Source organism: Propithecus coquereli, unplaced genomic scaffold (assembly GCF_000956105.1).
Source record: "Propithecus coquereli isolate 6110/MARCELLA unplaced genomic scaffold, Pcoq_1.0 Scaffold81, whole genome shotgun sequence".
NCBI classification, from domain to species: domain Eukaryota; kingdom Metazoa; phylum Chordata; class Mammalia; order Primates; family Indriidae; genus Propithecus; species Propithecus coquereli.
In genome coordinates, this window is record NW_012154285.1 from 7,352,510 (window position 1) to 7,380,331 (window position 27,822).

Genomic DNA, 27,822 nt, shown 5'->3' on the forward strand with positions numbered 1-27,822 from the left:
CACTGTGATCACTCATCGGGACCTCGGAGTTCCAGGCCCTGTCCTCAGGGAGGAGGAGCAGGTGCTGTCTAGGGAAAGAGGGGGACAGCCCCCAGGATCCAACCGCACACCTCAAATCAGCCTCTGCAACGTGCCAGGATGTCCCGGCGGCGGTGGCGGATGCTGCAGCTCCAGGCGGCCCCTGCTGGCCACCCTCGGGATAGCGCTGTGTCTTCCCCGGTCCACCGGATCGGCTGCCAGGTAGGTTTGTTTTCGTCCCACACTCTGGTCACACAAAACCGGAAACGAGTCCCGTTCTGCCAGTCGGGTGTTCCCAGACATTTAATAATGTTTTTGTCATTCTCGACAAAAATCTCACCCTAAACCCTAATATATAAAATTGCCCACTTCCCAGGCCCATGGTCCTCAAACCTCATGTTCACCCACATCAGCTTTAGAACCCGTTAAAAACCCTGAATCCTGCCCCTACGTGCCTTCAGATTCGGAGTCAGAGGCTGGGTGGGTCCCAGGAATCCGCATTTCTAGCAGACACCCCAGTGAGTGGGCTTTGGACCGTATATTCTGAGAAACCCTCCCTGGCTCCTGAGTGGCCTCAGTAGAATCCAATTTGAAAACCACACATCAGAGTCACTCCCACCTCATTTCATACAGGGTAAACTGAGGCTCAAAGAAAGGCAAGGTCTTCCAGGTTCAAAGGATCTGAGCCTGGCACACGGGGCTCCTAGCCTCAGTTCTCCTAGTGCCTGATTCTGGAAGCCAGTGGTTAGGGCCCCTGGCCAAGGGCAGGGTACAGAAGGATCAGTGAGGTTACAGGGATTGGCAGACATGAAAACAGGAAAGGCTGAGCCCATTTTGTGCCTGTCTGGGACAACAGGACCACATGGGCATCAGGAGTTCAGGTATAGCTGTATCCAGCAGCTCAGGGCCAGGCTGGCCTCACTGGTGTAAGTAGAGGCTAGTCCCAAGCTCAGCAAATAAGTCAGGTTCCTTATCCTATCCGCTCCAGTCTGACTCAGAGCGTGAATCTCAAGGCAAGGCTGGCCCCTGCCAAAGGGAATTCCATGGCCTGAGTTCTGGACTCGGCACACGTGACTAAGCATGTCTTTGGAGGCTTCAAGCCACAGCATCAAAGAGGTAGGGGACAGGCACGAGGAGATTACGGGGCCAGGACACGCTGAGGAGGGTCCCACGGCTCCCTGCTCCTCCTTCCAGGCGGCTCTGGCTTTTCCTCAGGGCCTGAGGTGGCCTGGGGCCGCCCCCGCTTGCTCCTGCAGCTGGAACTCTTCGTGGGCCTGATCCAGGTCTGCGAGCACCTCCAGCAGGAGGGCAGCCGCTGCTCTCTGCCGGGCCCGGACGTCAGGACAGGCTCCTAGGAGGGACACAAGGGGGCCGCGGGGGCTCAGCCAGTGCAGGGCAGGCTGCCCTAACCTGGAGCCACCTTAGGCTGCAGATTCCGCTTGCGCCCTGAGAATCCTAAAACCTCCCAGAGCCCCACACACAGCCCCGCAGCCCGGTGGTGGACCGGAAACAGGAGGGCGGGTGGGAGGACACAGGGGTGTGCTTGGCAAGCTGTGGGAAGTGTCTGCAAGGGAAAAGAAAAGGGACTTCCCTAACGCCTTACCTTCTGTGGCACTGGAGCCCTTCCCCGTGTCCGCCTCCAGAGTCGTGTTCATGCTGGAATCCTCCAGGAACTGCATCCTGGAAGTTAAGAGGGAGAAACACAAGGCTGGTTTCTGATTCCTAGTCCTGCTCCCTACCCGAGAGATTCTCCGCTGCTTGCAGGAGAAACTGCAGGTTCCCGTGAATCATCATCATCATCATCACAGCAAACACTTCTAGAGCGTCAGATGCTATTCTGAGCCCTTTACATGTTTTAACTCATTTAACTATCATGACAAATTTATACGAGGTAGGTGTTACTATTAGCTCCATTATACAGATGGTCACCGAGACACAGGGAGGTAAAATAACTTGCCTAAGATCACACAGCGTAATAATCATTACCGTTTATTGATTACAAAGTGGTCTACCTGTATGCACTCACTTGATCCTCAGGACAACCCCATGAGGTAGGGAGTATTATTAGCCCCATTTTCCAGATGAGGAAACTGAGGTACAGAGAAGTTAAGCAACTTGCTCAAGATCACACAGCCAGTAAGTGGCTAGGTCAGGACTGGAACCCAGGCAGGTCAGCTTCAGAGCCCGTTCAATAATGGCAGGAGACAAATTTCTGTCACTGAGGCCAGGAGGGGGAAGGGACATATCCAAGGTCATATAGCAAGCTCAGGAGGCCGGGATTTTATGTGAATTGTGGCTCTGGAACGCCAGGCATTAAAAGATCCCGAGATCAGGTTCTGCATCGGGGCCCACCTGAGGGTGCGTCCCAAGCCCTGACTTGGTAGACACCCAGCCCTCACCCTGGGCCTGGCTGGCCCAGAGGGTCACAGGGTGAAGGGGGGCGGCTGAGGGCACCCACCTGAGCTGGTCCCGCCCTAGAAGCAGCTGCCGATACACCGTCTGGGCCTCAGCGTCCGGATCTAGCGGGTCACTCCAGTCCCCCAGGGTCACAGCTGAGTGTGTACGGCTGCAACCGGCAGCTGAAGGCACACAGCATCATCAGTAGCCCCTGCTTCCAGAAGCCTCCATGGCCTGGCAGTCTCCAAGCCCTACCCCTTCCTTCTGTCTCTAAAATCTCTCCTCAAACCCACTACTTCCTTCCAGTCCAACCTCCCTGCTAACTCCTACTCTACCCGGGTTGCATTTAAACAGCACCTCCTCCAGGAAGCTCTCCTTGATCCCCCATCCTGAGGCTGGCTGGGTCAGAGGCTTTCTCTGAAATCTCAAATGCCTCATCGTGGCCCTTACGACACTGTATTATAATTGTCTGGTTATGCACTCGTCTTCCTAGACGGCAAGCACACGATGTCTGTGCACCAGAGGATGCTGGCACAGAGTGGGTACTTAAAAAACAGGATCTCACATTTAATGAGCGCTGTGTGCCAAGCGGCGTTCTAAGTGCTTTGTGTGCATCAACTCATTTAATCCTCACAACTGCATTTCATAGTTGAGGCGATGGAGGCACAGAGAGGTTAAGTAACTTGCCCAAGGTTGCACAGCCAGCCCAGGCAGAGGTGGGACACCCGCTGATTGACAGGTGCGGAGGGCGGAGCCTGCCGTCCCCCCCCCCCCGCCCCCTCACCTGAGCGCTCAGCCTGGAGACAGCAGGTCCAGCGGGCGCTGCGGAAGGCACCGGGGTGGCAGGAGGCCAGTTTGTCCGGGTTGGGGGCGCTGGCCTTGCGCAGGGCTGACAGCCATTGGCTGAGCTCGTTCACGTTCTGCAAGGGGGCGGTGCGAGGCGATCAGGAGGCGGGGTGGGAACCGAGGGGCGCGCCCTCCGCCCGCATCCCCGCGGCGCCTCACCTTGCACTGGAGGTAGGCGGTGTGCAGCGGCCCCGCGCCGTCCTGCGTCACCACCTGCATCACGTGGGGCAGCTGGAAGGCGCCCTCGTCCACGCGCTCCACGGCGCGGATGTGCGACACCGGGATGGAGGTGCGCGTCTGGGGAAAACGATCGTCGCTGCGGCGCGGGCAGGGGGCCCAGGGACAGCTTCCCCCTGGATGGGTGCATCGGGTGGCGCCCCGGGGGCGGGGACACTCAATACTACATCTGCGCTCTGTGTGACTGTCCATTCGGCTGTTCCCCGAGTCCTGTGGTCCCGCCATCGCTCTTTGAGTGACCTAACTTCCCTGGGCGCCAGTTTCCTTCTTAATAATAATAACAGCTACCACTTATATGGTGCGTGGGACGTGGTTCTAAGCCCATTTATCAACTTATTTAATCAGCAGAACCTCTGAGTGAACATACCCGATTTCACGTGAGTCTGTACACCACGGGCCCAGATCTGGGTGGGAACACTGCATGGTAGTTAAGCGCTGCCCCTGCCCTGCGTGCGTTCCCATCAGGGACGCGTGTCCAGGCCACTACCTGTGCACGTTCGGAAGGATGTGTGGAGGCGAGCATGGGTAGGTGTGTGCCTGTCCCTGTCCCATGCCCGCGCTGGCCGGAAGCTGTGAGCAAAGCCTGTCCTGAGAGTTTGTGAAGTTGCTACGGCGCCTTGCGGCCTTGCCCACTCTGGGCCTCAGTTTCCCCCTAGTTGCAAAGAGGTGGCTCTATGAGGTAGGCCACCACTGCAAACCCCTCCGGCATGGGCTGGAGCCCCACCTGCCACTCGGGACCCTTGGCGTAGGAGAGGGTCTCCCCGCTGAGCCAGAAGTAGCGCTTCTTGAAGGCGAAGCGTGTGGCCAGGCTGGCAGGCTCCTCCTTGCGCTTTAGCAGGTAGCCTTCGCGAACTGTCACCGAGGGCGAGACCAGGGCCCTGGCTGGGGCACCAGCCTCTGGAAAACAGGAGAAGAGAGGTGGGACCAGTGAGCCCTTCCTGCCCCGGCTCAGCCTGTCCTGCCAGCGAGCCCAGGGCCTCTGCGGATGCTCCCCTAGAGGCAGGGGTAAGAACACAGTGACCTCAGATCCACTCCCTCAATAGGGAATGGTACCACTGAGGCAGGGAGGAGCAGAGCTGTGCCACTGCCGGCAGGTTCTCGGGGTGGAGAGGGATGTTCGACGTTTTGACAGGTTGCTCCTCTGTGACTTGGACCCAACTATGTCATGACCTGGGCCCCACATCGTGACATGGACTCAACCCCAACTCTTCTGCCTAAAACTGTCCTGTGGCTCCATTTCCCTCCAAGTCAAAGCCAAAATTCTCCCCTCAGCCTATGAAGCCCCACACGATCCGGCCCCCCACTCCTTTGCCCCCCATTCACTCTTCGCTGGCTTCCTCGCTGTCGCTTTCTCTGCTCCTACCTCAGGGCCTTTGCACGTGCTCTTCCCTGCCGGGAACTCTTCCCAGCATCCACCTGGCTCTCTCTCTGTCCCCCTCCAGGTCTTTATTCTGATGTCACCGAAGTGAGGCCATTCCTGGCCACCCTATCGAAAAGTTAAACCTGCCGCCCCCACCCCAACATTCCCTACCCTCCTTTCTTTGTTCCCCTTAGCATTCAGAACTCCCTAACACACCACACCATTTGCTTACTCATCTTGCTAACAGCCTGTGGGCCCCACTGGATAAAACCTCTACGAGAGCAGATTTTCTTCTGTCTCGTTCACTGCTGTGTCCCCAGCACCTGGAACGGTGCCTATTATAGACATTTGCCCGTTGCATGCGCACCGTGCCATGATGCCACCCACATCCCCACATGGGCTGGGATGCCCTGGAGGACTGGGCCTGAGCTCTGTTCATCTCTGGGGCCTAGCACAGTAGGTGTCAGGAAATGTTAGTTGACTGACTAGCTGACCCACAGGTCCACATTCTCAGTGCTGACAAGCCAGTGGGGGAGGGAGGCCCTGAGTGCCCCCAGTGGGGTGGCAAGCCAGATGTGGCAGGGCCACAGGAGCTCACCCTCATCCCCATCCACGTCCACCAGCCGGTCCAGGAAGTCCCGCACGCGTGAGATGCTCTGCAGCAGGAAGGGGTGCAGGGGGGCCATCCACAGCTCCTTGCCCTGGCCCAGCTGCTGGCCCAGGTTTCCGATGCTCTGTATGGCCTGGAGCAAAGGAGCAAGGGATGCCAAGGCCAAGGTCACTGCAGAGGCGAGGGCCTTCTATGGACTCAGAACACAACCCCAGATTCCTGGCTCCTAAATCAGTGCCCAGTGAAAGGAGAAGATTCATACCAGCGCCTGCCTTGGGCAATATCTGTTCCTCCCTCCCCCTTTTGGAATCTGCACCCCAAGCACCTTTACTCTGTTCCCTCCCAAGCCCAGACTCTCCCCCATCCAGGACTGCCCAATCCTATCATGCACACTCAGAGCCCATCAGAAACTCAAGTTGTTGCTGCTTTGCATAGGATGATCTAACTCATACTAAGGTGTAAATGACTGCCATCCTGCTTTCCACTTTCCTCCTAGAAGGGTTGGGTTTTCATTTCAAGGAGGAAATTGGAGAGCATAATGAACGCCTTCACACTCAGAATGGAATGCGAATGGTGGTGTTTCAGACATGGGTTTCTCTGGGTGTCCTTTGGATCTTCTGCGGGTCTGGCCTCCCAGCTCTGTTCCTACTACGATTTTTTTTCCTGGCTAAGAACACCCAGGATGAGGGGCCCCACTGCTGGTGGCACCTTGGCAAGCAGCAGCAGGGAGCGGCTGGTCTGAGGGTCTGCGTGATGGTCCCGGAGGTCAAACAACTTCGGGGTGAGGATGGCAGGTGCGAAGAATCGCAAGAAGAGAAAGCCGCTTATCGCCAGGTACTTCACGTCCTGCGGGAGGGGCGGCAGGTGAGAGGGGCCCGCGAAACCCACTTCCCAGCTGGGGAAACTGAGGCAGCAAGGACTAGAAATTGGTGGTGTGAGGAGAAGTGGGATGGGCGATGGGTCGGGAGGCCATACTAGCCTGCCAAGGAGGTTCCTCCTCCCTGGGCCTCAGTTTTCCCACCTGGAAAATGGAGTAACAATCCAATCCTGCAAAATCAGATCTAGCCAAATGTCCTCAGAGTCCGCTTGGTGCCACGCGCTGTGCTAAGGGCACGGCCCTGTGACGGAGGTACCAGCATCACTCCCGCTTTACAGAGGAGGAAGCAGAAGCTCAGAGACATCAAGTGACTTGTCCAAGGTCACACAGCTGGCGAGTAGAGGAGACCCGGATCTGTGATTTACCATCGTAACAGCAACAGGCCAGATACCTCTCTATCCATTCATTTATTTAACACTCACCCTAGGAGGGATTACATATCCATTTTACAGAGGAGACAACTGAGGCCCAGAGAGGGAAGGTCACTTGCCCATGGGTGTCAGGAACTAAGCCTGAACTGTCACTTTTAATCCTCAAACAACCCCATGGGGTAGGAACTATTATTCCCATTTTCCAGATGAGGAAACTGAGGCACAGTAGTAGTGAACCCACTTTGACAGGCTCCAGAGTCCGTGCTGTGTGTGACCCCCCTCCCCCAGCCTGTGCTCTCTACAAACTGTAGAGTGCGGTGCCCCCGTGTGGGTGCGGGCTGGTTGCCCCAGCTGCAGCAGGCGTGACTCGGGGAGGGGGTGCACCCCCATCCGCCTGGCTCTCCCCAGACCAGCTCCCCACCCGCCTCTCACACCTGCCTGGCTCTATTTAGACTGTGCTCCTGCGTTTATTTAGAGGTTGTATTCACACATGAAACAGTACCCTCCCCTGGGTGTGTGCCGACTTCCTGGGGCATCTCGGCCTTGACAGCGAGCCCGCAGGAGCTGGGTACCTGGAGGGAGGGTCTCCCCCTCCATCTGGAACCCCAAACTACCCTAAGGCCACCACACCCCCACCAGCTGCAGTCCAGGGTAATTGCAGTCTTCAGGGCAGCTCATCAACTTGCTCCTTTCCGAGCGGGAGGGACAGGTGTCAGAGCCGCAGACAAAGGCGCTTCCCTAGGGGCCCCCGACCCCACCCACCCTCGTGGGGCTGAGAAAGTCCCTGCTCCCTGCCCACCTTGGGGGCTGAGAGCTGGGGACACTTGGATGTTACCGACACTGGCTCCCCCTACAAAGACTGGCCTGGCTGGGGAGCCAGCCTCCCCCATTTCTGCCTCCTCCCTGCCACAGCTGTGTCCCACTTAGCACCTCTGCCGGCTGCCCAGGTGAGAGCCCAGCCAAGGCAGGTGTAAACCGAGTCACGTCCCAGTTTGGAGGCCCGGAGCTCACTCCGCAGCCGGGGAGGAAAAAGGGAGGGGAGGGACCCCAGCTGGGAGTCTGGAGGCCTAGGTTTCAGTCCATAGCCTCGGCCAAGGTGTTTTACCACTCCGGGCCTCAGTTTCCCCATCTGTAAACGGGACGTGGAGAGAGATCTGGCGTAAATAAAAAGCTCTTCACCCAGCCTCAAGGAATTGGGCCGTTACGTCCCCAACATTGAGCAAGTCTCAGATCTTTCTGCAAAGTGAACTCCAAGTGTGCGTTTCTGTGACGTCAGCACTGCGTAAGAGTTAGTCTCGCCCAGTGTCATTTGTAAGCGGGGACGATGACAGCCGCCTCAGCAGATGTGCTGAGCATGAAACCAGAGAGTCTCAAACCAGCAGCCCACAGGCCAGTCCAACCACAGAGATACAATGATTGGCCAGACTGTTTGTGTTGGATTTTTAGATGAATTTTATTTTATTCTTTTTAGAGACAGTGTCTTGCTCTGTCACCCAGGCTGGTGTACGGCAGCACGATCATAGCTGACTGCAGCCTCCAACTCCTGGGCTCAAGTGATCCTCCAGCTTCAGCCTCGCAAGTAGCTGGGACTACAGGTGTGCACCCGGCTAATTTTTAAATTTTTTTGTAGAGATGGGATCTCACAGTGTTGCCCAGGCTGGTCTCAAATTCCTGGCCTCAAGCAATCCTCCCGCCTTGGTCTCCCAAAGTGCTGGGATTATAGGCATGAGCCACTGTGCCCAGCCAGTGCCAACATTTTAAAATTGAGAGACCTCACATAAAATCCAGAATGTTGGCTTAAAAAAAAACCAAAAAACAAAACTCTGAGGACCTGGCAATACTGGGTCCCCATTCCTGCACGGCAATGATCCCCTGGAGTGGCCCCTTTAGACAGGATGTGGGAGCCCCAATTTGCCACAGTCGCCACTGTTCCCTAGCGCACCGCACCTTGCCTACTTTGCTCGTGGGCCGCACCTACCTCAAACTGCCAGCACCTGAGTTTGCAACTTTCCTATCAATGTTGGTAAAAGCAATAGCATGAGCCGGGATTGATTTTTAGACTTTATTTTGGGTGTTTCCTACTGTCTACCAGATCCGAGCTCCTCTCCCTCCCGCTCTCTCTCTCATGGCTGGATTTAGGGAGTGCCTACTTTGGGCCACACTCTATGGTTTGGTTGTTACGAGCACAGACAGACTCAGGAGCCAGCCTGCCTGACTGAGTGCCAATCCTAACATGACCCCTTTCTAGCTGTGAGACTTAACCTCTCCGGGCCTCAGTTTCCTCCTCTGTAAAATGGGAATGATACTGTATCCACCTCACAGGAGGGACGTGAAGCTTAGATGAGGTAACAAACACGTGAATCACTTAAAACAAGGTCTAGCCCATGGTCAGACGACATATAGTGATAGCTGCTATTATTATTATCATTATCATTATTATTTTTATTATTATTATCGCCATCACCACCCCTGGGTCCCAGACCCTGGCAGGAACGCTGTCCCCACTTCTGCCAGGACACAGAGTGTTTTAATAGGGGCAGCCTGGGTTCTGGCCCCACCTCTTTCCTGACTCTCCACGTGACCCCGGACAAGCTCCTGCCTCCCCAGCCTCCCCGCCCCCGCCCGCGGGGGCCCTGGCCCACCTGCAGCTCCGCCTGGGGGAAGCGCTCCTGCACGCGCCGGCGCAGCTGCTTGAAGGCGAGGCGCATGGCCGGCGGGCAGCGCCCCACGGAGCCCACGATGGCGTCCACGATGGCCCCCAGGTAGCCCGTCAGCAGCCCCAGGCTGGTCTCCCGCATCTGCTCCTCTGAGGGCGCACCCTTGAAGGAGATCCTCCTGCGGGGGCCAGCGGAGCAGCTCAGATGCCCCCCAAGACCCTCCACGGACGGCCCCTGCCGAGCCCGGGGGGACCCACCTCCCCTAGCACCGCAGCCTGTCTCCCGGCACCCCCACGGGCCCCTTGCTGCCCCGACACGCTGAGCTCCTCCCACCTCACAGCCTTTGCACTTGCTGGGCCCTTCGCCTGGGACGCTTTGCACCCACATTCAGGGTAAATGTCACCTCCTCAAAGTGACCGTTGTCCCCATCACTCATTTCACAGGCCCTGGTCAGTGCCAGACACACGTTCCCACCTCGGGGCCTTTGCACTGTCCTGCCCAGGTCCCCGGATGCCCCACCCCCTGGGGGACCCACTGAGTCTCCCCGTGCTTGTCAGGTGTGCCAGGAAAAGCCCTTGGCTTGGAGTTTCACAGATGGACCCTGCCCTTCTGCTCAGGGCCCGGGATCAAATCCCTGCTTTGCAACTTCCCGGCTGCGTGACCTTAGGCAAGTGACCTCCCCTCTCTGACGCCCAGTTTCCTCATCTGCAAAAGGGGTCCTGATGCCTGCCTCTGGGGTGGTCAGAAGGTGTGGGCAGCACGAGGAAAGACCCTCTCCTGTCCCCACCATGGTGCCCAGTGGACTGCCCAGCAACCAGCTCCAGTGGTCCTGTGGGAACAAGCCTGTCCTGGCTGGAGGGGAGAAGGTTCTGGAAAGAAATTAGCAAGCGCCCACAAAGGCATGGAATGACTTTCTCCCGATCTCACCCAGCGGTCCTGCGAGGCCCTCCCCACGGGCTGGGCTTTGCATGTGTAACTCGGGTGTCGTGAGCCTGAGTGTCAGATGACACAACTGAGGCACAGATGTTAAGGCAATTTGTCCGCCAGGAGGAGCGGCAGGGCTGGGATTCGAACCCAGGGAGCTGAGTTTCAGGTCCTGCCTGTAATTGCTATTCTGCACAGCTGGAGGAGCTAGGGGCTCACGTGTGAGGCTTTGAGCCTAACCACGGCGCTGCCGCGCAGCCGCGCCCCCAGGCTGGGGCAGCAGTCAGCACAGGCCCAGCCCCACACGGACCCAGGCGGCAAGGCGGGCTGTCGGAGGGTCGGGGCCGCCCCCCCTGGGCTTGGCTCACCTGGTGCGGCCCAGGTCCATCTTGCACGGGTCCAGCTCCATGTACTTCTTCTCCTCGAAGACGCGGCCAATCACCGGCTTCAGGACCTCGTGCAGGTAGGGCATGCCCACGAGCTGGGGGCAGGGCAGCACAGGAGGCAGGGCTGAGGGCGAGGCCGGGGCATGCCCGTGAGCTGGGCGCAGGGGGGACCGTGCAGGGAGAGGTTCGGAGAGGGGCCGGGCCGGGTGGGGGACGCTACCGCGGTGCGATTCAGGGCAAGGCCAGGCACCCGCCACCAGCACTGCAGCTAAGCTGCTCGGCGCCCCCTGAAGCGAGCCAAGCACTGGGGGCCCAGTAAGCGCCGGGAAGGAAGCTGCGCCTGGCCCCCAGGCCTTCCCCTACTCACCTTCATGAACTGCTCCATCGACTTGGAAGCCAGGGAGTTAGACCGGAAGAGGGTGTTGTGGTCAGCTGGGAGGACAGAGGGAAGTGTCTGCTGGCATTTGGGGTGCTAGGCCCAGCTCACCCCACTCACTCAAGGTGGGGGGTCATGGTTTTTCCAGCCTCAAGAATCAGGGAGACCCAAAACATCAACCCTCCTCACAGTACAGAGGCCCAGAGTGGTTAAGTGAACTGCCTGAGGTCACACAGCTCACGAGTAGCAAAACCAGAGTCTGAACCCGGGACTGTGTTCCCAGCTGCCTGGGGGTGCACAGCGCAGGGACCCATACAGAAAGGAGCCCCTGCCCTCTGCCTGAGACTTCCCATTCCTCTCCCGGGGACCCTCCTGCAGTCCCACCCTTGGGCAGCAACGTCAGGGGGTCATGTTCACGACTCACTGGTCCGAGCCACCTCGCGCCGGGTGAGATAGTCCAGGAAGGGCCCGGTCAGGCCCCGGCCAAGGAAGAGTTTCACCAGCTTGGTGGCAAGGTCCTGGCGGCAGTCCCCCGAGGTCAGCTCCTCCAGCACAGCCAGGGGGCTGGCAGTGTCCTCCTGGGCAGGGACAGGAGGCTGGAGAGGTGACCTGGGACCCTGGCACCCCAAAGCAGAAGAGCCCAGAAGGGGTTCCCTGAGGCAGGGGAGGCCAGGATCCAGAGCCCCGGCACCCCCCGGTAGAATCGCCTGCCTGATGCGCCCACCTCCGCTGGCCCCAGCACAGAGTCCATGAGCAGCTCCAGGAGGGGCTGGTAGTACCGGGAGGGCAGGACGCGGTCTTCGATCAGGCGCACCTTCAGCCGCAGGGCACCCAGGCTCCCTCTGCCCGGGGTGGGACCACAGGTAAAGGAGCACAAATAAGTACATGCGGGCAGGCGTGGATATCTAAGACGGCAGGTGGGAACACGGGTAAGGAGCATGGATGTTTGCGAAGGAAGACAGGTGTGGACAGGTGTGAATAGGTGTGGACAGGTAGGAACAGATCTGGACAGGTATGACTAGGAATGTACAAGCACGGACAGGGAAAACAGATGTGGCCAGAGCGTGACAGTGTGGCCAGTGTAAACACTGTGTACAGGACTAGCAGACAAGTGTGGATAGTGTGAACAAGTGTGAACAGGCGTGGCCAGTATAAAGAGGTGTGAGCCTATACTGACAGGTATAAACAGGGAAGGGCAAGTGGGGACGGCATAAACCAGAGTGTACAAGAATGGACGGCGTGGGCCGGGCGCGGCGCCTCACACCTACAATCCCAGCACTCTGGGAGGCTGAGGCAGGAGGATCGCTTGATCTCAGTCAGGGGTTCGAGACCAGCCTGAGCAAGAGCGAGACCCCGTCTCTACTAAAAATAGAAAACTTAGCCCAGCGTTGTGGCGTGAGCATGTGGTCCCAGCTACTCAGGAGGCTGAGGCAGGAGGATCCCTTGAGCCCAGGAGTTTGAGGCTGCAGTGAGCTATGGTGACACCACTGCACTGTAGCCGGGGTGGCAGAGCAAGACTCTGACTCAAAAAAAAAAGGAATGGACAGTGTGAATAGGTACAGGTAGGCGTGGAAGGACCCAAAATGCCGAGCACACGTCGAGTGTGAGCTGACACGTTTGCATGTGAGCAGGTGGAGGGGCATGAGGCGAACTCGGTTGGATGTGCGCGAACACGCCCTGAGAGACATTCACACGTGTTGATTGAACGGATGGAGGCATGCGCGAATGCATGAAGGGGCACCCGTGAGGACCCACCCACAAGCTGAGGATGGCACCCGACAGGGCTCCAGCCTGGCCCCTCCCTCCGCACCCACATTCACCCAGAATCCTCCTCGGCTCCGGGAAAGGGCAGGAGGCGGAACCAGCCACTGGGCGGCTTGTGCTGCAGGGTCTTCGGGGAGAACTCCACCTGCGGGGGGACACACAGACCTCAGCTGGGCCCTGCCCTGCCAGGCTCAGCCCCACCCAGCCCTGGAAGAAGAGCTCAGACTGCCCATCCATGGAGGGGCACTGTGGCCTATTGGGGACCACCTCCTCCTCCCCCAGCCCGCCCCAAATCATCAGCTCCTGCCAGGGCACTGAGGGCCTCCAGGGAGCACTTCATTTACAGTTGAGGAAACTGAGGCTCAGAGAGGTGGAGTGACTTGCCCAAGGTCACACAGCTTCTGGAGACAGCATGCCTGGCCTGAGTGTACTTTCAGCTCTATTAGGGAACCTAAATTCCATGTATCGAAAGGCTTAAAGACAGTCCAGAAGGCCCCTGCGCCCCACCCTCTCTTTTAAAATAACTCTATAGAGGTATAATTCACATCCCATACGATTCACCTATTGGAAGCATACAACTCAATGTGCCGCTCGTTGCAGAGCATCGTCTATCTGCCCCTAAAAGGCCTGTACTCAGCAGTCACTCCCTGTCCCCACCCCCACCACCAGCCGACCACTAATCTACTTTCCGTGTCTATGGGTTTGCCTGTTCTAGACGCGTCATATAAATCATATATGATGGCATCATATAATGTGAGTTTGCGGGGACTGGCTTCTTTCACTTAGCATGACGTTTTCATGATTCGTCCACGTTGTAGCATGTGACGGTACGGTACGTCTTCACTAAGGACATACAAGGAAACCAATTTACCGTAGGCTAATGGACAGGAACGAGAGTTGAGTTCCTGCAGCATACGGTATCAGAGCATATTTTGCTTAAAGTCACGGTTTCCGAGAACCTACAGACGACATTAAGTGAGGACTTCCTGAACTGCACTCCTATTTACGGCTGAATAATATTCCATCGTATCGATGGGTCCCATTCTGTTTATCCGTTACAGACGTTGGGTTGTTTCCACTTTGGGCTGTGATGACTCCTGCTGCTATGAATGCTGCCATCAAAGTTTCAGGGCGGACATAGGTTTCCATGTCTGTTGGGTACATACCTAGGAGTAGAATTGCTGGGTCACGTGGTAACTCCGTTCAACCGTTTGAGGAATGGTCAGACTGTTTCCAAAGCGGCTGCATGATTTATCTCACTGCCCGCAGTACCTAACCAAGCCTCTCTCTTATTTACTCTTTTCCTGCCTCCTTTGAAAAAGTCTCAGCCACTTTCAACTCCCACGGAGAGGCAGGAACAATCACACCCATTTTACAGATGGGGAAACCAAGGGAAAGACCCTGAGCCCAGAGCTTCCAGGAGTAGGAGTTAAAGGGTTAGGTTCTGGAGTCAGAGAGACCTGAACTCGAATCCTGGCTCTGCTATTTCTTAGTCACATGACCTGAGAAAGCCACTTAACCTCTCTGAGTGTCAGTTTTCCCATCTGTAAAATGGGGATGACAACAGTCCCAGCCTCACAGGGTGGCCGTGAGGGCTAGGTAAATGAGGCTTGGCTGGAGGGACACTTAGCGAGGGCCAGCAAACAGTCATTGGCACACGCTCACCCCAGAGTGAGAATCTAAGCCCATCTTGTGATCTAGGGTAGGTTCCCATACCTTTGAGAGCCTCAGTTTCCTGCCCTGTACAATGGGGCAATGGCATGCCATCACCCAGGCCTGGCCAGGGAACCTGATGCAGCCTGCACATCTGCCCTTCTGAGCCCCAGGAGGCTCAGCCCATCTCGTCTTCCTCCTCCTTTGGAGGCACTGGGGAGCCACAGATGGTGTTGCAGGGAGTGAGGCTCACCATGCCCAGGAAGTCGTTCTTGCCCACCATGTCCCAGTCCCAGAGCTCCACCCGCAGTGGGGACGGGGCACCGGGCACCTCCCGCAGCTCCAGCACCTCATCCCAGTGTGGGAAGCGCGTCTTCTTGATGGTCTGAGGGCAGGGAAGGGGTCTGTGAGCGAGAGAGCCACCGCCGGTGCCCCCCCTTCCTAGCCCCCCGCCCACCGCTCACCGAGGTCTCCAAGCTCTGGCTGCCCCAAAACACACGTGCGAATGGGTCAGATGTGCCGGAGATGTCTCGGGGGGCCAGGTCCCTGGGGACAGAGGAGGAAAGGAGTGAGAGGACACAGGACCCTCAAGGACCAAGGCCCTTGGAAAGGGGATTCAGGGTAGATCATTCAAATGCCGCTGGTTTCCAAGACAACGAAATGTTCTACCACAGGGACCCAGCAAGGGGCACCCCTCACCACGCCTGTCACCTCACACTGCCCTATGACGAGGCATTCGTATGCCCCCACTTTCCAGATGAGGAAACTGAGGCACAGAAAGATCAAATCCTGCATCAAAAAGCCCCACAAGTGAAGGTGCAGTGTGGAGGGGGAAGGGAGCCTCAGTTTCCCTGGAGGCCCTCGATCAGAGACTAGATGCAAAGATTCAAAGCCCGGCTCTGCACTCATTGGCTGGGTGACACTAGGAAAAGTCACTTCACCTCTCTGAGCCTTAGTTTCCTCATCTCGAAAATGGGAGTAATAATAGACCAACCTGACAAGGCCAAGGGTTAAATGTGTGTAAAGCACCTAGCACAGCACCTGGCAGGTGATGGTGCCCAGTTCATGTATTCATTCAGCAAACACTTATGCCCACACTCTGTCTAGGACCCAAGAGAAGGCACGAGGCAGGGCCCCCCTGCCTCTGGTTGCCATGACAACCAAAAGCCTTACCCCAGTCAGCTTCTCCATCCCTCCTTCCTGAGGTCCCCAAATCTAGGAATGCACCCCAACCCCACCCCCACCGGGGGCTGCCTGCTTCCTCCTCCTGCTCCCTTCCCCTCCCTGCTCAGCATCCAAAGCCTTCTTTGGTTTCCTAGGAGCCAGCCCAGTTGCTAAGCGACAGCATCGGTCCCTCTCATGCCTGCAAGGATCCTGCGCAGCCTTGTGGCTGGGGAGGGGGCCGTGGGCACCAAGAAAACAGGGAGCCCCTGCCCCACGCTCAGTCCTTCAGCCTGTCCCCTGCCTCCTTGGTCCTCCCTCATCCAAATTCTGGGGAGCCCCCTCTGGCACCAAGGCTGGGGGCAAAAATCTGGAGGTGGTGGGAGAGGCCCAGAGAGGGCAAGGCAGGGCTTTATGATCACACAGCAAGCTAGAAATAGGAGATCCTCCTCAATCTGGGCAAGAATGGGCCTAAAAGTAAGGGTTGGGGGAGTGAGGTGTGAAAAAAGGCAGAAAGACAGGATGGGGGAGAGGGCGGAGGTATTTGCGGGAGCAAAATGATGGTGAGCTGAGCAAGGGAGAAGGGGATTATAGTGACAAGTAGGTAAGAGGGCAGATGGGTGTCCCATGAGCTGGTGAGAGGGCCACCAGTGGGTTTTTCTGGTCTTGCATCCGTCTTCCTTCTGATTTTCTTTGGGACAGGACCCACCCCTCCCTCAGTCCCATTCCACATGACTTGGGGGGGTCAATCCCTCCCTCCACTCCAGGAAGGGGCTGTGACTCAGGCCTAGCCAATCAGTCAGTGTCATTGGTTCAGAGACAAGCATGTCCCCCAGACTGAGCCAGTAAGAATTAATCCTGGACGTTGGTTGCAAATGGTGAGAAATAGGAGCTCTTTTTCAGTTGGAGTGGCTATGTTGATAGGATGCCAGCCTGGGGCTGCTAGGGCCGTCTTTGTACCCACCTGGGGAGAGGCTGCCTAAGAATGAAGCTAACACAGAGGACATCAGAGCCAAAAGATAGAGGCAGATTCCTGATGTCACCATCGGAGCACCTGGATCCAGCCACGCCTGAAGCTACATGCCAGTCATATGAGCCAATAAACTAGCTCTTCTGCTTCAGCCAGTAGGAATCGCGTATCTGTCAGTTACGATTTGGTTACTACACCTCCACGCTCATCTGTCTGGCCAGCCTGAGTGTCTGCCCTGCTGTTGCTGGTCGCAGGAACCTAACAGGATTTTGCACCCAGGAACTTGCAACTCAGTGAACTTGGACTGTTCGTCCACACCAGGAACGTGGCTGCCAGCCCAGAAGTCCCCCAGGAGCGAGGAGGTCCCAGAGGCCAAGCAGCAGGAGGGACCCCCAGGGGATTCCCGCTCCTTCTCAGACCACCCTCTCCACGCCACCTCCGCCTTGTCCATACCTAGCCTGGAGCACGTGGCAGCGAAGGCAGCGGCCCCGTGCATCCTCCAGCATCTGCACCGACAGGCAGATCTCGCCCTGCACCTCCGCATCCGGGTCCACGCGGCTCAGATTGATCCAGCTGTCGATCCCTGGAGGGCACAGGCGCTAACATTTACGAAGCATCTACTGGTCATCGTGTTAACTTGAAAATTCGATTGACATTAAACGCGTGTCAAGGAGTGCCTTGGACTTCTGATGTTGGTGCTGTAATTATCCCCATTTTCAGATGAGGAAAATGAAGCTCAGGGAAAAAGAGCTTTGCCCACGATGCCACAGCTGGTAGACAGCACAGCTAGAATTTGAGAGCAGGCAGTGGAGTTCTAGGGCCAATGCTCTGAGTCACGTGCTGTCACCCCTTCACCCTGGCACAGAAACACCGCCATTGTTTAGTCCCAACATACACCTCCCTCGAAAAATCTCAGGTCTCCCTCTCTCTCATTTCCTTCAACATTTGAAGACATTGCTTCCCTTGTAGCCCTTGGGAAATCAGCTTTCAGCCTAATAATTATTCTTTCGTAAGTGGTCTATCTTTTCTCTCTAATTCTGAGGACTGTATCTTTGATGTTCTGTAGTTTCACCACAATGAGCCTAGATAAGGAATTTTAAAATCCTGCTTAGTGAAGATTGTGAAGATTCTTCTATTTATAGTATCCTGTCCTTCTTTCAGTTCTGGAAAATTCTAGGCCATGAATATTTGTTATTATTTTCTCTCCCCAATCTTTTTTTTTTTATTATTTCCTCTCCCCAGTTTTTTCCATTCTTCTGGGACTCCAATTAAATGGATGTTAGACTTTCACAGTTATTTTCCATGTCTCTGAACTTCTCTTTTATATTTTCCTTCTCCTTTTTTCTCTGAGATGAATTCTGAATAATTTCTCTAGATCATTCTTCCAGTTCACTAAGTCTCACTTCAACTATGAATGAACTGATGTTTAACTCAGCCACTTCGTGTTTAAGTTCAACAATTCTACTTATCTTGAAACGTTGTATTTGGTTCTTTTAAAAAACCTGCCTATTTATTTTTTGATGTATTACTCTAATTTATTGCTGTCATTGCTGGCTGTTTTTGTGACTTCATTTTTTATTTCTTTAAATATTGGATCCTTTTTTTTTAATCCTATATATCATAAATCTAAAGTCTTCGCAGGTCTAAATCTGCTGGCTGTTGATTCTGCTAACTATCGCTCATGGTGTCCCATTTCCTTGTGCGTTTGGTGATTTTTGACTGTGAAGTCATGTTTGTTTGCTCTCACTCTGTGGGAAACCCGAGTAAGAATGCTTATCCTTGGAGAGGAGCGGCAGTTGCTATTGTAGGACTCTCTGAGGGTCTCATCCTAATGGGGAATTCTCATGTCCCGTGATATCCACCTTGCCCCTCGCCCAAGTTTTATTCTCTTTGTCGGCTGCAGAACTGATGTTGACGTTTGCTTTCAGGGAAATCCTTCATCATCCCTGTGCTTGTTCACCGCTCCCTGTGAGGTTTTAGCTCGTGATCTGGGGTGAGGCAAATACTGAGGGACTTCCCTTCTTTACAGCAAGTCTAACAAGGAATTAGGGATCCCGTTTTATTCAGGATCTCACTGTTATGTGGCAGGAGGGCACTTCTGAGGATCTAGTCCCCGCGTGCTGCTGAAAGTGTAAGTCCCGTCTCATGTCTATCCTCGCTGCTACCCCTAGTCCAGGATGCTGTCAGTTTTCTCTCACTGGATCACTGCAGTTGATTCCTAACAGATCTCCTGCACTGACTCTTGTCCCGCTGTGATCCGGCATCCACAAAGCAGCCACAGGGATCTTCCGGAAATGCACCCAATCTTTCCTATCACTCCATCTTCTGATAACATGGCCCCTTCTCTTCACTGTCTTGCTCAAGAAGACCCATCAGTGGCTCCCTATTGCCTCCAGAAGACCATCTACAGTCTGACTCTGGCCTGGCACCTACAGCCCTGTCCAATTAACCCCCACCAAGTGTTCCCTCTGACCTGGCCTATGTGTGACTCTGGAAGAGGATACATAGAAATGCACCTTAGCATCTTTGCCAGAGCACCTCATTCCTCTTCCTCTGCAAAGCTTCCTTTGACCACACTAGCCCTCACTACCCTCTCTTATCATCTACTGTCCTGCCAGTGATATTCCACCGACCTCCACCTCCGCATTTCTGTCCTGTTTAAGGAACTAAGAAGCACCCACATGCAGACACATGGACACTTTCATTCTTCTCTTGCCCTCTGTTCTGTGCCAATGTGTTTTGTTTTCCTGTCTAGTCCATAAGCTCCTGGAAGCCAGACCTCATACTTGATTCATTTAATTCCACCCTGTGGTAGATGTTTGAGGCACGATAGGTACAGCTCAGTGCGCAGAATAAAAACACAGACTTTGGGTTCGACTCTCACCTCTGCAACTTCTACAAAGGGGCAAGTCCCCTCACCTCTCCAAGCCTCTGTAAAAATTGAAGATCATTCTAGTACATACCTCACTGGCATGTTGTGAGAACTACATGTAAAGTGCTTAGCTTCATGCCCGGCATATAGTAAGCCCTCATTAAATAGGGGCAATGATTGTAATGATGATTAGCACATAGTAGGTTCTCAACTAATTCCAACTGAGGAAAATAATAAATTATCCAATGAGTGGTATTGAGACAATTAATAGTCATTTAGACAAAAAGTAATACTTTATATCTGGATAAATTCCAAATAAAGACTTAAGTGTTAAAAAATGCAACAGATTATTGCTAGAAGGAATTATGTAAATTTTTTTGTCTTAGAGTTGAGAAGGTCTTTTTATGTATAATAGAAAATCCAGAGCCAAAAGAAATATATGAGGTTGACTACAGAAAAACAAATTTATACATGGAAAAATTATAAGCAAAGTCAAAATATAAGAGACAAAGGAAGAAAAAATATTTACAGCTAATATGACAAAGAGTTGATTTCCCTAATATGTAAAAAGCTCCTACAAATCAATAAGAAAAGGCAACTCAGTGGAGGAAAATGCATGTATAATATGAATGGACAATAAACAGAAGAGGAAATAAAGTGATTCTTAAATACTATATATAAAAAGGTTTTCAATATCCCTCATAGAGAAATGCAAAATAAACCTACACTAAGAACCAATTTTTTACCTATCAGATACAAGATCAAGAAGTTTGATAATTGTTTGCAAGGGTGTGGAGTAAATTGTTACCTCCTCCATGGAGGGTAATTTTGTAATAATTGTCTTTCTTTTTTCTTCTTTCTTTCTTTTTTTTGGAGACTGAGTCTCGCTCTGTCACCTAGGCTAGAGTGCAGTGGCACAATCATAGCTCACTGTAACCTCGAACTCCTGGGCTCAAATGATTCTTCCACCTCAGCCTCCTGAATAGCTAGGACTACAGGCACGCGCCACCACACCCTGCTAATTTTTTAATCTTTATTTGTAGAAACAGGGTCCCCCTATGTTGCCCAGGCCGGTCTTGAACTCCAGGCCTCAAACGATCCTCCCACATCAGCTTCCCAAAGTGCTAGGCTTACAGTCGTGAGCCACTGTGCCCAGCCCGGCAATAACTATCCAACATGCAAACGCGCACACTCTTCGATCCAGCAAATCCAGCAAATCTCTAGGAATGTATCTGACTGACGGATACAACTTGCACACGTGTGAAGTCACCTTTGCAGAAGGCTACTCACTGCAGCATTGTTTGAACTTGGCAAAAACTGCGCATAACCCACATGCCATCAAGACGGAATCAGCCAAATAAACAATCGTACGGCCACACCGTGGTGTGCCACGAAGTCACACAAAGAGCAAGGAATGCGGAAACTCTTGGAGCGCTGTTACAGAAAGATCTCGAAGGTGCATGATGAATGGAAAGGCAAGATGCTGAACACAAGATACTGAATGTCACAGAATAGATAATATTCAAGTAAGCAGAGGAAAAACAACCACAGATAGTACAGTATGAAGAACACAGACTCTGGAACTTTAGACAACCTTGATTCAAATTCTGGCCATTTTGCTTAATAACTTTGAGATCTTCGGCAAGTCATTTAACCCTCTGTGTCCCCATTTATTCACCTAGAAAGCGGGCATAAGGAGAAGACCCACCTCACAGGGTCACTATGATAACCGAGTTGATCCGTGCAAAGCACTTAGAGCGTGCTCAGTGCACGGTAAGCACTATCTAAGTGTTGCTATTACTGTGGTTACTTGCTTGTGTATGTTTAAACTGTCTCTAAAAGGACATGCAAGAAAGGAATAGGGCAGTCGTGCGAGAGAGTTTCACTGCTCATCGTAAAATCTGAATGTTGAACTAGGCAAATGCATTAACTGCTCAAAAATTCAAGGCAAAAACAACAGAAATAACGCTCTACTGAGGGCTCTGCGCCTCCCTGTGCCGCTTGCTCTATGCCACTGCAAATGCCCACTCTGGGCACAGCGCCCCCCGCCCTCTGCCCAGCTGTGGCCGGTGCCCCTGGCCCACCTCGGGGATCGGCTGCAATCGCCTCCCTGCTCAGCGAGATCTTGCCGATGACGTCGTCGTGCCTGCGGAAAGGCCGGCAGGGGAGGGTCCGAGTCAGGGACCCCTGCCCCGCCCGTAGAGAAGTGGGGGAAAGTGTCAAGGGCTGGGTGGGTGGGCACTTTTTGCTGTGGGGCGTCACCCCATGTCCCACCTGCCCTCAGGTGCCCAGGCCTGGGGCCCCAACGCACACACCCCACCTGCCCCAGCCACACACCCAACGGTGTCCTCGTCCAGCACGTAGAAGGCCAGATGGTGGAAATCCAGAGGCAGGTGCACGGTGTACTCCTCCCCCCAGAAGGGGCTCAGGCTGCGCCAGACGGTCGCTGTCCTGCAAAAGTGGGGGCAGGGGGCTGGGGGCCCTCAGGCTGCACAGGTGGCAGACACCTGGGGACCCAGACACACACACAGGGATCCCGACACACAGACTCAGACACCCACACATAAACACAGCTGGGGCCTGGACAGGCACTCCACACGCACACACACCTAGAACCTGGGTATGTACCCATCAGAAACACAAGACCCTGGTTGGGTCTGGGAGATAGAGATAAGGGAGTCAGGGAAGGCTTCCTCTGGTCAAAATACACACATGGCAAAGAGGAGAGAGACAATGAGGACAAGTCTTGCAGAAGGCTGGAACAGCACGTGCAAAGGCCCTGTGGCAGGGATGTGTTTGGCGAGTTCAAGGAACAGGAAGGTGTCTGGTGGGAAAGTGGGGAGGGGAGGGGCCAGAGGGGTCGGGCTTCACAGCACATAAGCCAGGGCAGGGGAGCACAGGAGGGGTAGGGACCAAGACAAGACCAGAGACAGACACCCAGACACAGCATCTCTGCCCCGATACCCCTGCAGACGCACTTCCTTTACCCAGCAGGGAACAAAGAAACTACTTAGCCCAGTGAAGACACGCCCAAATTTATGGCTGCAAAATTGGGTTCTTGCTCCCTTCCTCATTCCTTCCGCCACACTCTCCCCCAACAGGGCATACACATGCACATGTGCACACGCACCGTGTCCCCTTCCCCCAGCTCAGGGGCACCGCCATCAGGTGGACCCTCAGAGCTTCCTCCCAAACACACTCTTGCCTCCACCCCTGGCTTTTCCCAGCTAGAGCTCCCCCAGGCTCCCCAGCCCCGGAGCCGGAAGGCTCCTCGCAGCCCAGAGAGGGAGAGGCAGTGCCTGGGGTCCCACGGAACATCAGTCTGTGGGTTTGCGGTGGTGTCACAGAATGTGGCAAGGGGACAGCCTGAGTACAGGGAGAACAAGGGAGCAGGTCAGGGTGCTGCAGCCGGCCCCTCCCCCATACAGGCTCCCCGCCCCCAGCACCCGGTCCCTCTGGACCAGAACCAGCGCCAGAAGCATCCTGAATCCCGCCGTTTCCATAGGAACCAGGGCCTCAGCCACCCGCCCACCCGCCCCGTCAGACCTGCGGGGGCTGAGAGCTGTCCCTTGGCCTGCGGGGTTGACAGCCAAGCACAGCCCAGCCTGAGCCCCCCCTCCAAGATTCACTCACACCTCACATGTGTTTGCACCGGCGCCTGTGTGCTCAAATAGGCAGGTGTTGGTGCTCACGTGTGTGGACAGGGCAGCCGTGTGTACAAGCACGTACACACACACCACACTGGTACACACGTGTGACATGCACAGGTGGTCACAGGCGTTCACGCTAGCCCTGCAGCGCACACACACCCCCCGCACACTCCCAAGCAGCCCCAGCTGGGCGGGCACACACACACACAGACACACGCACGCACGCATGCACCCGGCGGCCCCGGAACCAGCCAGTCCAGCCGAGCGTGAGATGCCCGCCCCCAGGGAGGCCACTGTGGGAGGCACAGGCTGGCAGCACTGAGTCAGCCCCAGGGAGCCACAGGGACATCATTGGGTCGAGAGGGGGAGGGCGCATCCATTGTCCCCTGTCGGGTAAGCGTCGCCCTCCCTGCTCCTCTCAGTGTGAATTCTTGTTCCTGGACTCCCCGGGTCTAGAAAGAGCCCCTCCCCTTCTCCCCTGGCCCCAGGCCTGGCGTCTCCACTCCTCACCTGGCCACCACCTCGTCGTCCACCTTCACCAGGCAGTAGGGGTCACTGCTCCCAGACCTGCGGAAGGAGGAGGGTCGGGGAGGAACTGGGTTGGGAGGGCAGCCGTTGGGGTGGGGTCCCGATCCACCTTGATTATACAGATAGGGGAAACTGTGGCCCAGAGAGGGGAGGAGACTTGCCCAGGGTCACACAGCAAGTCCAGCTAAGAGGCAGCACTTCAGGGGGCCAGCGGGCGTCGTCACGGCTGCCCAGGTGCCCACCCAAGGCATGCCTGACCCACCACCTGTGCGCACTCTGGGCTTGCACCCATGGGGATGGGGAAGGGAGGCGTGAGGCCTGGCCCGGAAAGCCCAAAGCTGTGGTCGAGAGCGTGTGCTGGGGCGTGTTCAACGCCTGCTTCACCACCCACTGGCTGTGCAACCTGGACAAGTCCCCTCCCCTTGCAGGACCTCGGTTTCCCTGCTCTATAAATTGGGCATAATATTAACACATACCTCCTGGGGTTGGAGGAACTAATAGTACATGGTAGATGGAGCCTGGAGCTCTCCCCGATGCCACCCTCTGGGGTAAGCACTGCTCCCCAACTTTGCATTTCAGTGGGGGTTTCCCTAGGGAGGGGACTCCCCATTCCTCAGCAGACTCTTCCCTGCAGGAACACACCGGGGGACCCAGATCTCAAAACTGAGCCAAGAAAAGATGGGCTGCACCCCCTTGAGTAGCCATGAGCCATTGGCCAACCAAAGCCAGCTCCATCCCCCGCTCCTAATAACAGTCACCACTACACCCCAAGCAGTCTAGCAGGGCTCCTCAGTTCCTCCTCCATCCCATCGCACAGGCCTCCTTTGTCTCTCATCAAGCTCTTGCCAGCCCTAGGGCCTTTGCATGTGCTGTTCCCTCTGCCTAAGACACTGTTCCTGATCCTGTCATGGCTGGCTTCTTCCTGTCCTTCAAATCTCAGTCCAAAAGTCATCTCCTCAAAGACGCCACTCCTGACTACCACTGTCCTGTCTCAAATAACCCTCCAACACCTCTAAGCACCTAAAATCACCTTGCTCCCCGATTTCTCGATGTGTTGAGTATCTGTCTCCCCACCTCCCTGCAACTTCTGAACTGTGAGCTCCTTGGGGGAGAGTCTGCGTCCTCCTCCTCCCTCCAAGCCCCCCACCTGGCATGCAGGGGGGCCTCCGGAGATATTTCTGAATGAGTGGGTTTGTGGGGTGCCTTCTCCGAGGCAGGGAGGAGTGGTGGCTTAGGGGCTCACAGACACGCACTCTTAACCAGTCCCCCCCACCCCCGTCTAAATGGCCCTGTCCCTCGACACCCAGCTGCCACTCTCTCTCTCTGCCACCTGCTCTCTGTTCGGTTTGTCACAGATCCACAAATGCCTGAGGGATTCCAGGGAAGAGGGATGTTGGCACTAAGAGTCAGCTCCAACCTGAGCCTCGTCTGGCTGGATGAGCCCTTCCTCGTGCCTCAGTTTCCCTCTCTGGACTCCTTCCCATAGCCCTGTCTGGCTGGTGCTCAGATGCCTCCATTTCCCTATCTGGTTTCCATCCCCGAGCACTTCAGACCAAGAGATAGCCCGTGTCTCTGTGTTCCCCTCTGGGCTCCGCCTCTGAACCCATGTCTGCGTAGTGCCCCAGGCCTCAGTTTCCCATTCTGGCTCCACCCCAAACCCCCTGGACTGGGCAACCCCAGGAGCCTCAGTCTCCCTCTCTGGGCCCCATCCTTGAACACCTGTGGCTGGGTAATGCCCTGTGTGTATCTCAATTTCTCCCTCTGTGCTCTCTACCCCTGAGCTTCCTTTAGGAGGGCCCCCATTCCTCAGTTTCCCCAGCTGCAGAGGTGGGGTCAGATTGGCTGGGATCCCACTAGCAAAGGGCTGGGAGACACGCCCCCTCCTGTCCACCCAGCCTGACCCCCAGGGCCCCCCTGGGAGCTGAGCTCGGCACTCGTCAGCTCAGGGCTCTGACGCACGAGGGCCTTATCAGGCACCTATCAGGTAGGGGCAATGGTGGCGGGAGGGGGTGGCCCCTTCCAGACCTTGATCTCTCTAGACTCTTGGCCTCTCCCACGGCCCCTGCCTCAGCTCAAGCCTGGGAAAGCAGCACCCCCAAAACAGCCATCGCCTGCGTAGTCTGGTTTGTGCATGGAAACAGGGTTCAAATCCTACCTGCGTGACCTCAGGCAAGTGACTTTGCCTCTCTGGTCCTCAGTTTTCTCATTCGTAAAGTGAAGATGCCAATAGGGACCATATGAAGAGTTAAGCACAGAACCTGGTCCCTACCAAGCCCTCAGTGACTGACGGCTGCTATTATTAATAATAGTAATGACTCTAAACTATCTGCGGAGGCCTCCTCCCGACCCCTCTCAAACCTGGCAGTGGTTTGGGCCATGTCTGAGCCCTTTCCCTTAGCAGAGGGAGCGAGAACACACCCCACCTAGGAGCCCTCATAGGCACGGAGATCCCGGCATGCTCTAAGAAGAGCACCTTTGAAGAAGGGTGCCAACAACTGGGGAAACTGAGGCAGGAAGGCTGGATCCCCAGCGGGGGCTTAGTGACTCCTCCCCACCATTGCTCTGGGGCGTGGCCCGCCTCCTAGCTCACCCTGGCCCAGGAACTGGGGACAGGAGGAGTAGGAATGAGGTATCACCCAACTCCCTTCTCAGGAGAAGCAGAAGGAACCCCGTGAGCCAGTGTCCAAGCCCAGGGTGACGCCTGCCACCCTCTCTGACCCCTCATCCAGAACTGGTGGAGGGGCCAGAGCTCAGTGAGACAGGAACCAGTTTCTGGAAAGGGCCCCTTCAGCCATCCAGCTGCCAGGCCCGCACCCCGCCCGCGTTTCCCTGACAGCTGCAGAATCTCTAGTCCTCAGGGGCTCTGGGGACATCTCAGGAAGAAGGTGGCAGGGGGCTCGTCGCTGTGTTTGCACAGCAAGCTCTCCGCTTTTATTTCGGGTGCATGTTTATTTGGGGTAGCTGATGAGGATTGGGGGGGGCAGCTAAAACTGCCCTAAACGGCTCCCCGCTTGACACAGCTGCAGTGTTGGGAAGGGGCGTTCACGAAACCGAGGGCAGGATTGTCCTCGCAGGGTGCTCGCGCGTGCAGAGTTGGCACATGGCTAAGCCCCGGCCTCGACACAGGTGGGGGCTCCACGTTCCTTCTCCCCGTGGCCACAGGGTAAATCCTGACACGTCCTCCACCCTCCCAGCTGGACGTGTGACCGCAGGGATCCAGACGGCGACACCGCCCGGAGCTCCATGGCCCAGATGGGAAACCAAGGCCCAGGGAGAAGCAGGTTCAAGGTCACACAGCAGATGTCCTCCCAAGGATCTCACACCTGTCCCAGGTACTGACACCCTCAGAGTCCCTTCTGGGCACCAGGCCAAGCAGGAGGGGGACACCCCCCATTCTGCTGATTCAGCAACTGCTGACTCAGTCCTGGGAGAAGTATAGCCAGGGGCTGGTAGTGAGGGGAGCCCAAGGGTCCCCCAGTCCCACCACACCTGGCTGGGGAGGGGGCTGCAGCGGGGAGCTGGCTCTTCACGCAGCTCAGCATCCGGGGAAGGCCCGCACGAGGCTGGGAGCTGCAAGACGGGGGAGCTCAGGGATCTGGGTGGAAAGGACCGCAGAGGGCCACCTGGTGACACTCTGCAAACCTAAACACCAGATGCGCACAGAATGTTGGGGCCCATCCGGATCCCAGGCTCTCTGGGGCTCCTCCCCGGGGTTCCCTTCCTAGATTCCCACCCGGGCCCGGAGAAGCCTCCCCTCCAACGCGCCTGCACTAAGGAAGAGTCCCCAGAACCCCTCCGCGGCTCTGACCCTCCAATCCCTTCTTTACCCCCCAAGACCCCCTTTAGTACATCCAGGGAACAAAGACACCCCCTGCCCGGGGCCGGGGCGGGGCATCTGCTAAGTGTGGGCGCCCCCTCCCACCAGGACGGCAATGAGCATAGGGGCCTCTGGCCCGGTGAAAGGGGACCTGCCCCAATGTCGGTCTTAGGCGAGACCTCCCTCCCTCCTGCGACCCACACTGGCGCGCGGAGCGGGTGCCTCCAGCCCCGCCGCGTGCCCGGCGCGGCCCCCACCCCCGAGGCGCCCCAGGAACACTCACACGTCCTTGGCGGGCAGCGCCCGGCCCTCCACCACGCGGACGTTCAGGGAGCTGATCTTGGCCAT

General features: G+C 56.0%; 1 protein-coding gene across 1 annotated transcript; it reads right to left on the minus strand.

Moving 5' to 3' along the window:
* Positions 1–1,229: 1,229 nt before the first annotated feature.
* On the minus strand, positions 1,230–27,822 carry RASAL1 (RAS protein activator like 1 (GAP1 like)). Its single transcript, XM_012663421.1, has 21 exons — positions 27,758–27,822; positions 23,640–23,696; positions 21,817–21,930; positions 21,564–21,625; positions 17,061–17,190; positions 14,941–15,022; positions 14,730–14,861; positions 12,880–12,968; positions 11,784–11,901; positions 11,484–11,637; positions 11,051–11,115; positions 10,666–10,778; positions 9,359–9,551; positions 6,177–6,314; positions 5,457–5,601; positions 4,223–4,395; positions 3,421–3,558; positions 3,200–3,335; positions 2,477–2,597; positions 1,634–1,698; positions 1,230–1,369 (listed from the first exon to the last, which is right to left on the minus strand). The coding sequence occupies exons 1-21, from the start codon at positions 27,820–27,822 to the stop codon at positions 1,230–1,232; spliced, it is 2,430 nt and encodes an 809-aa protein (XP_012518875.1).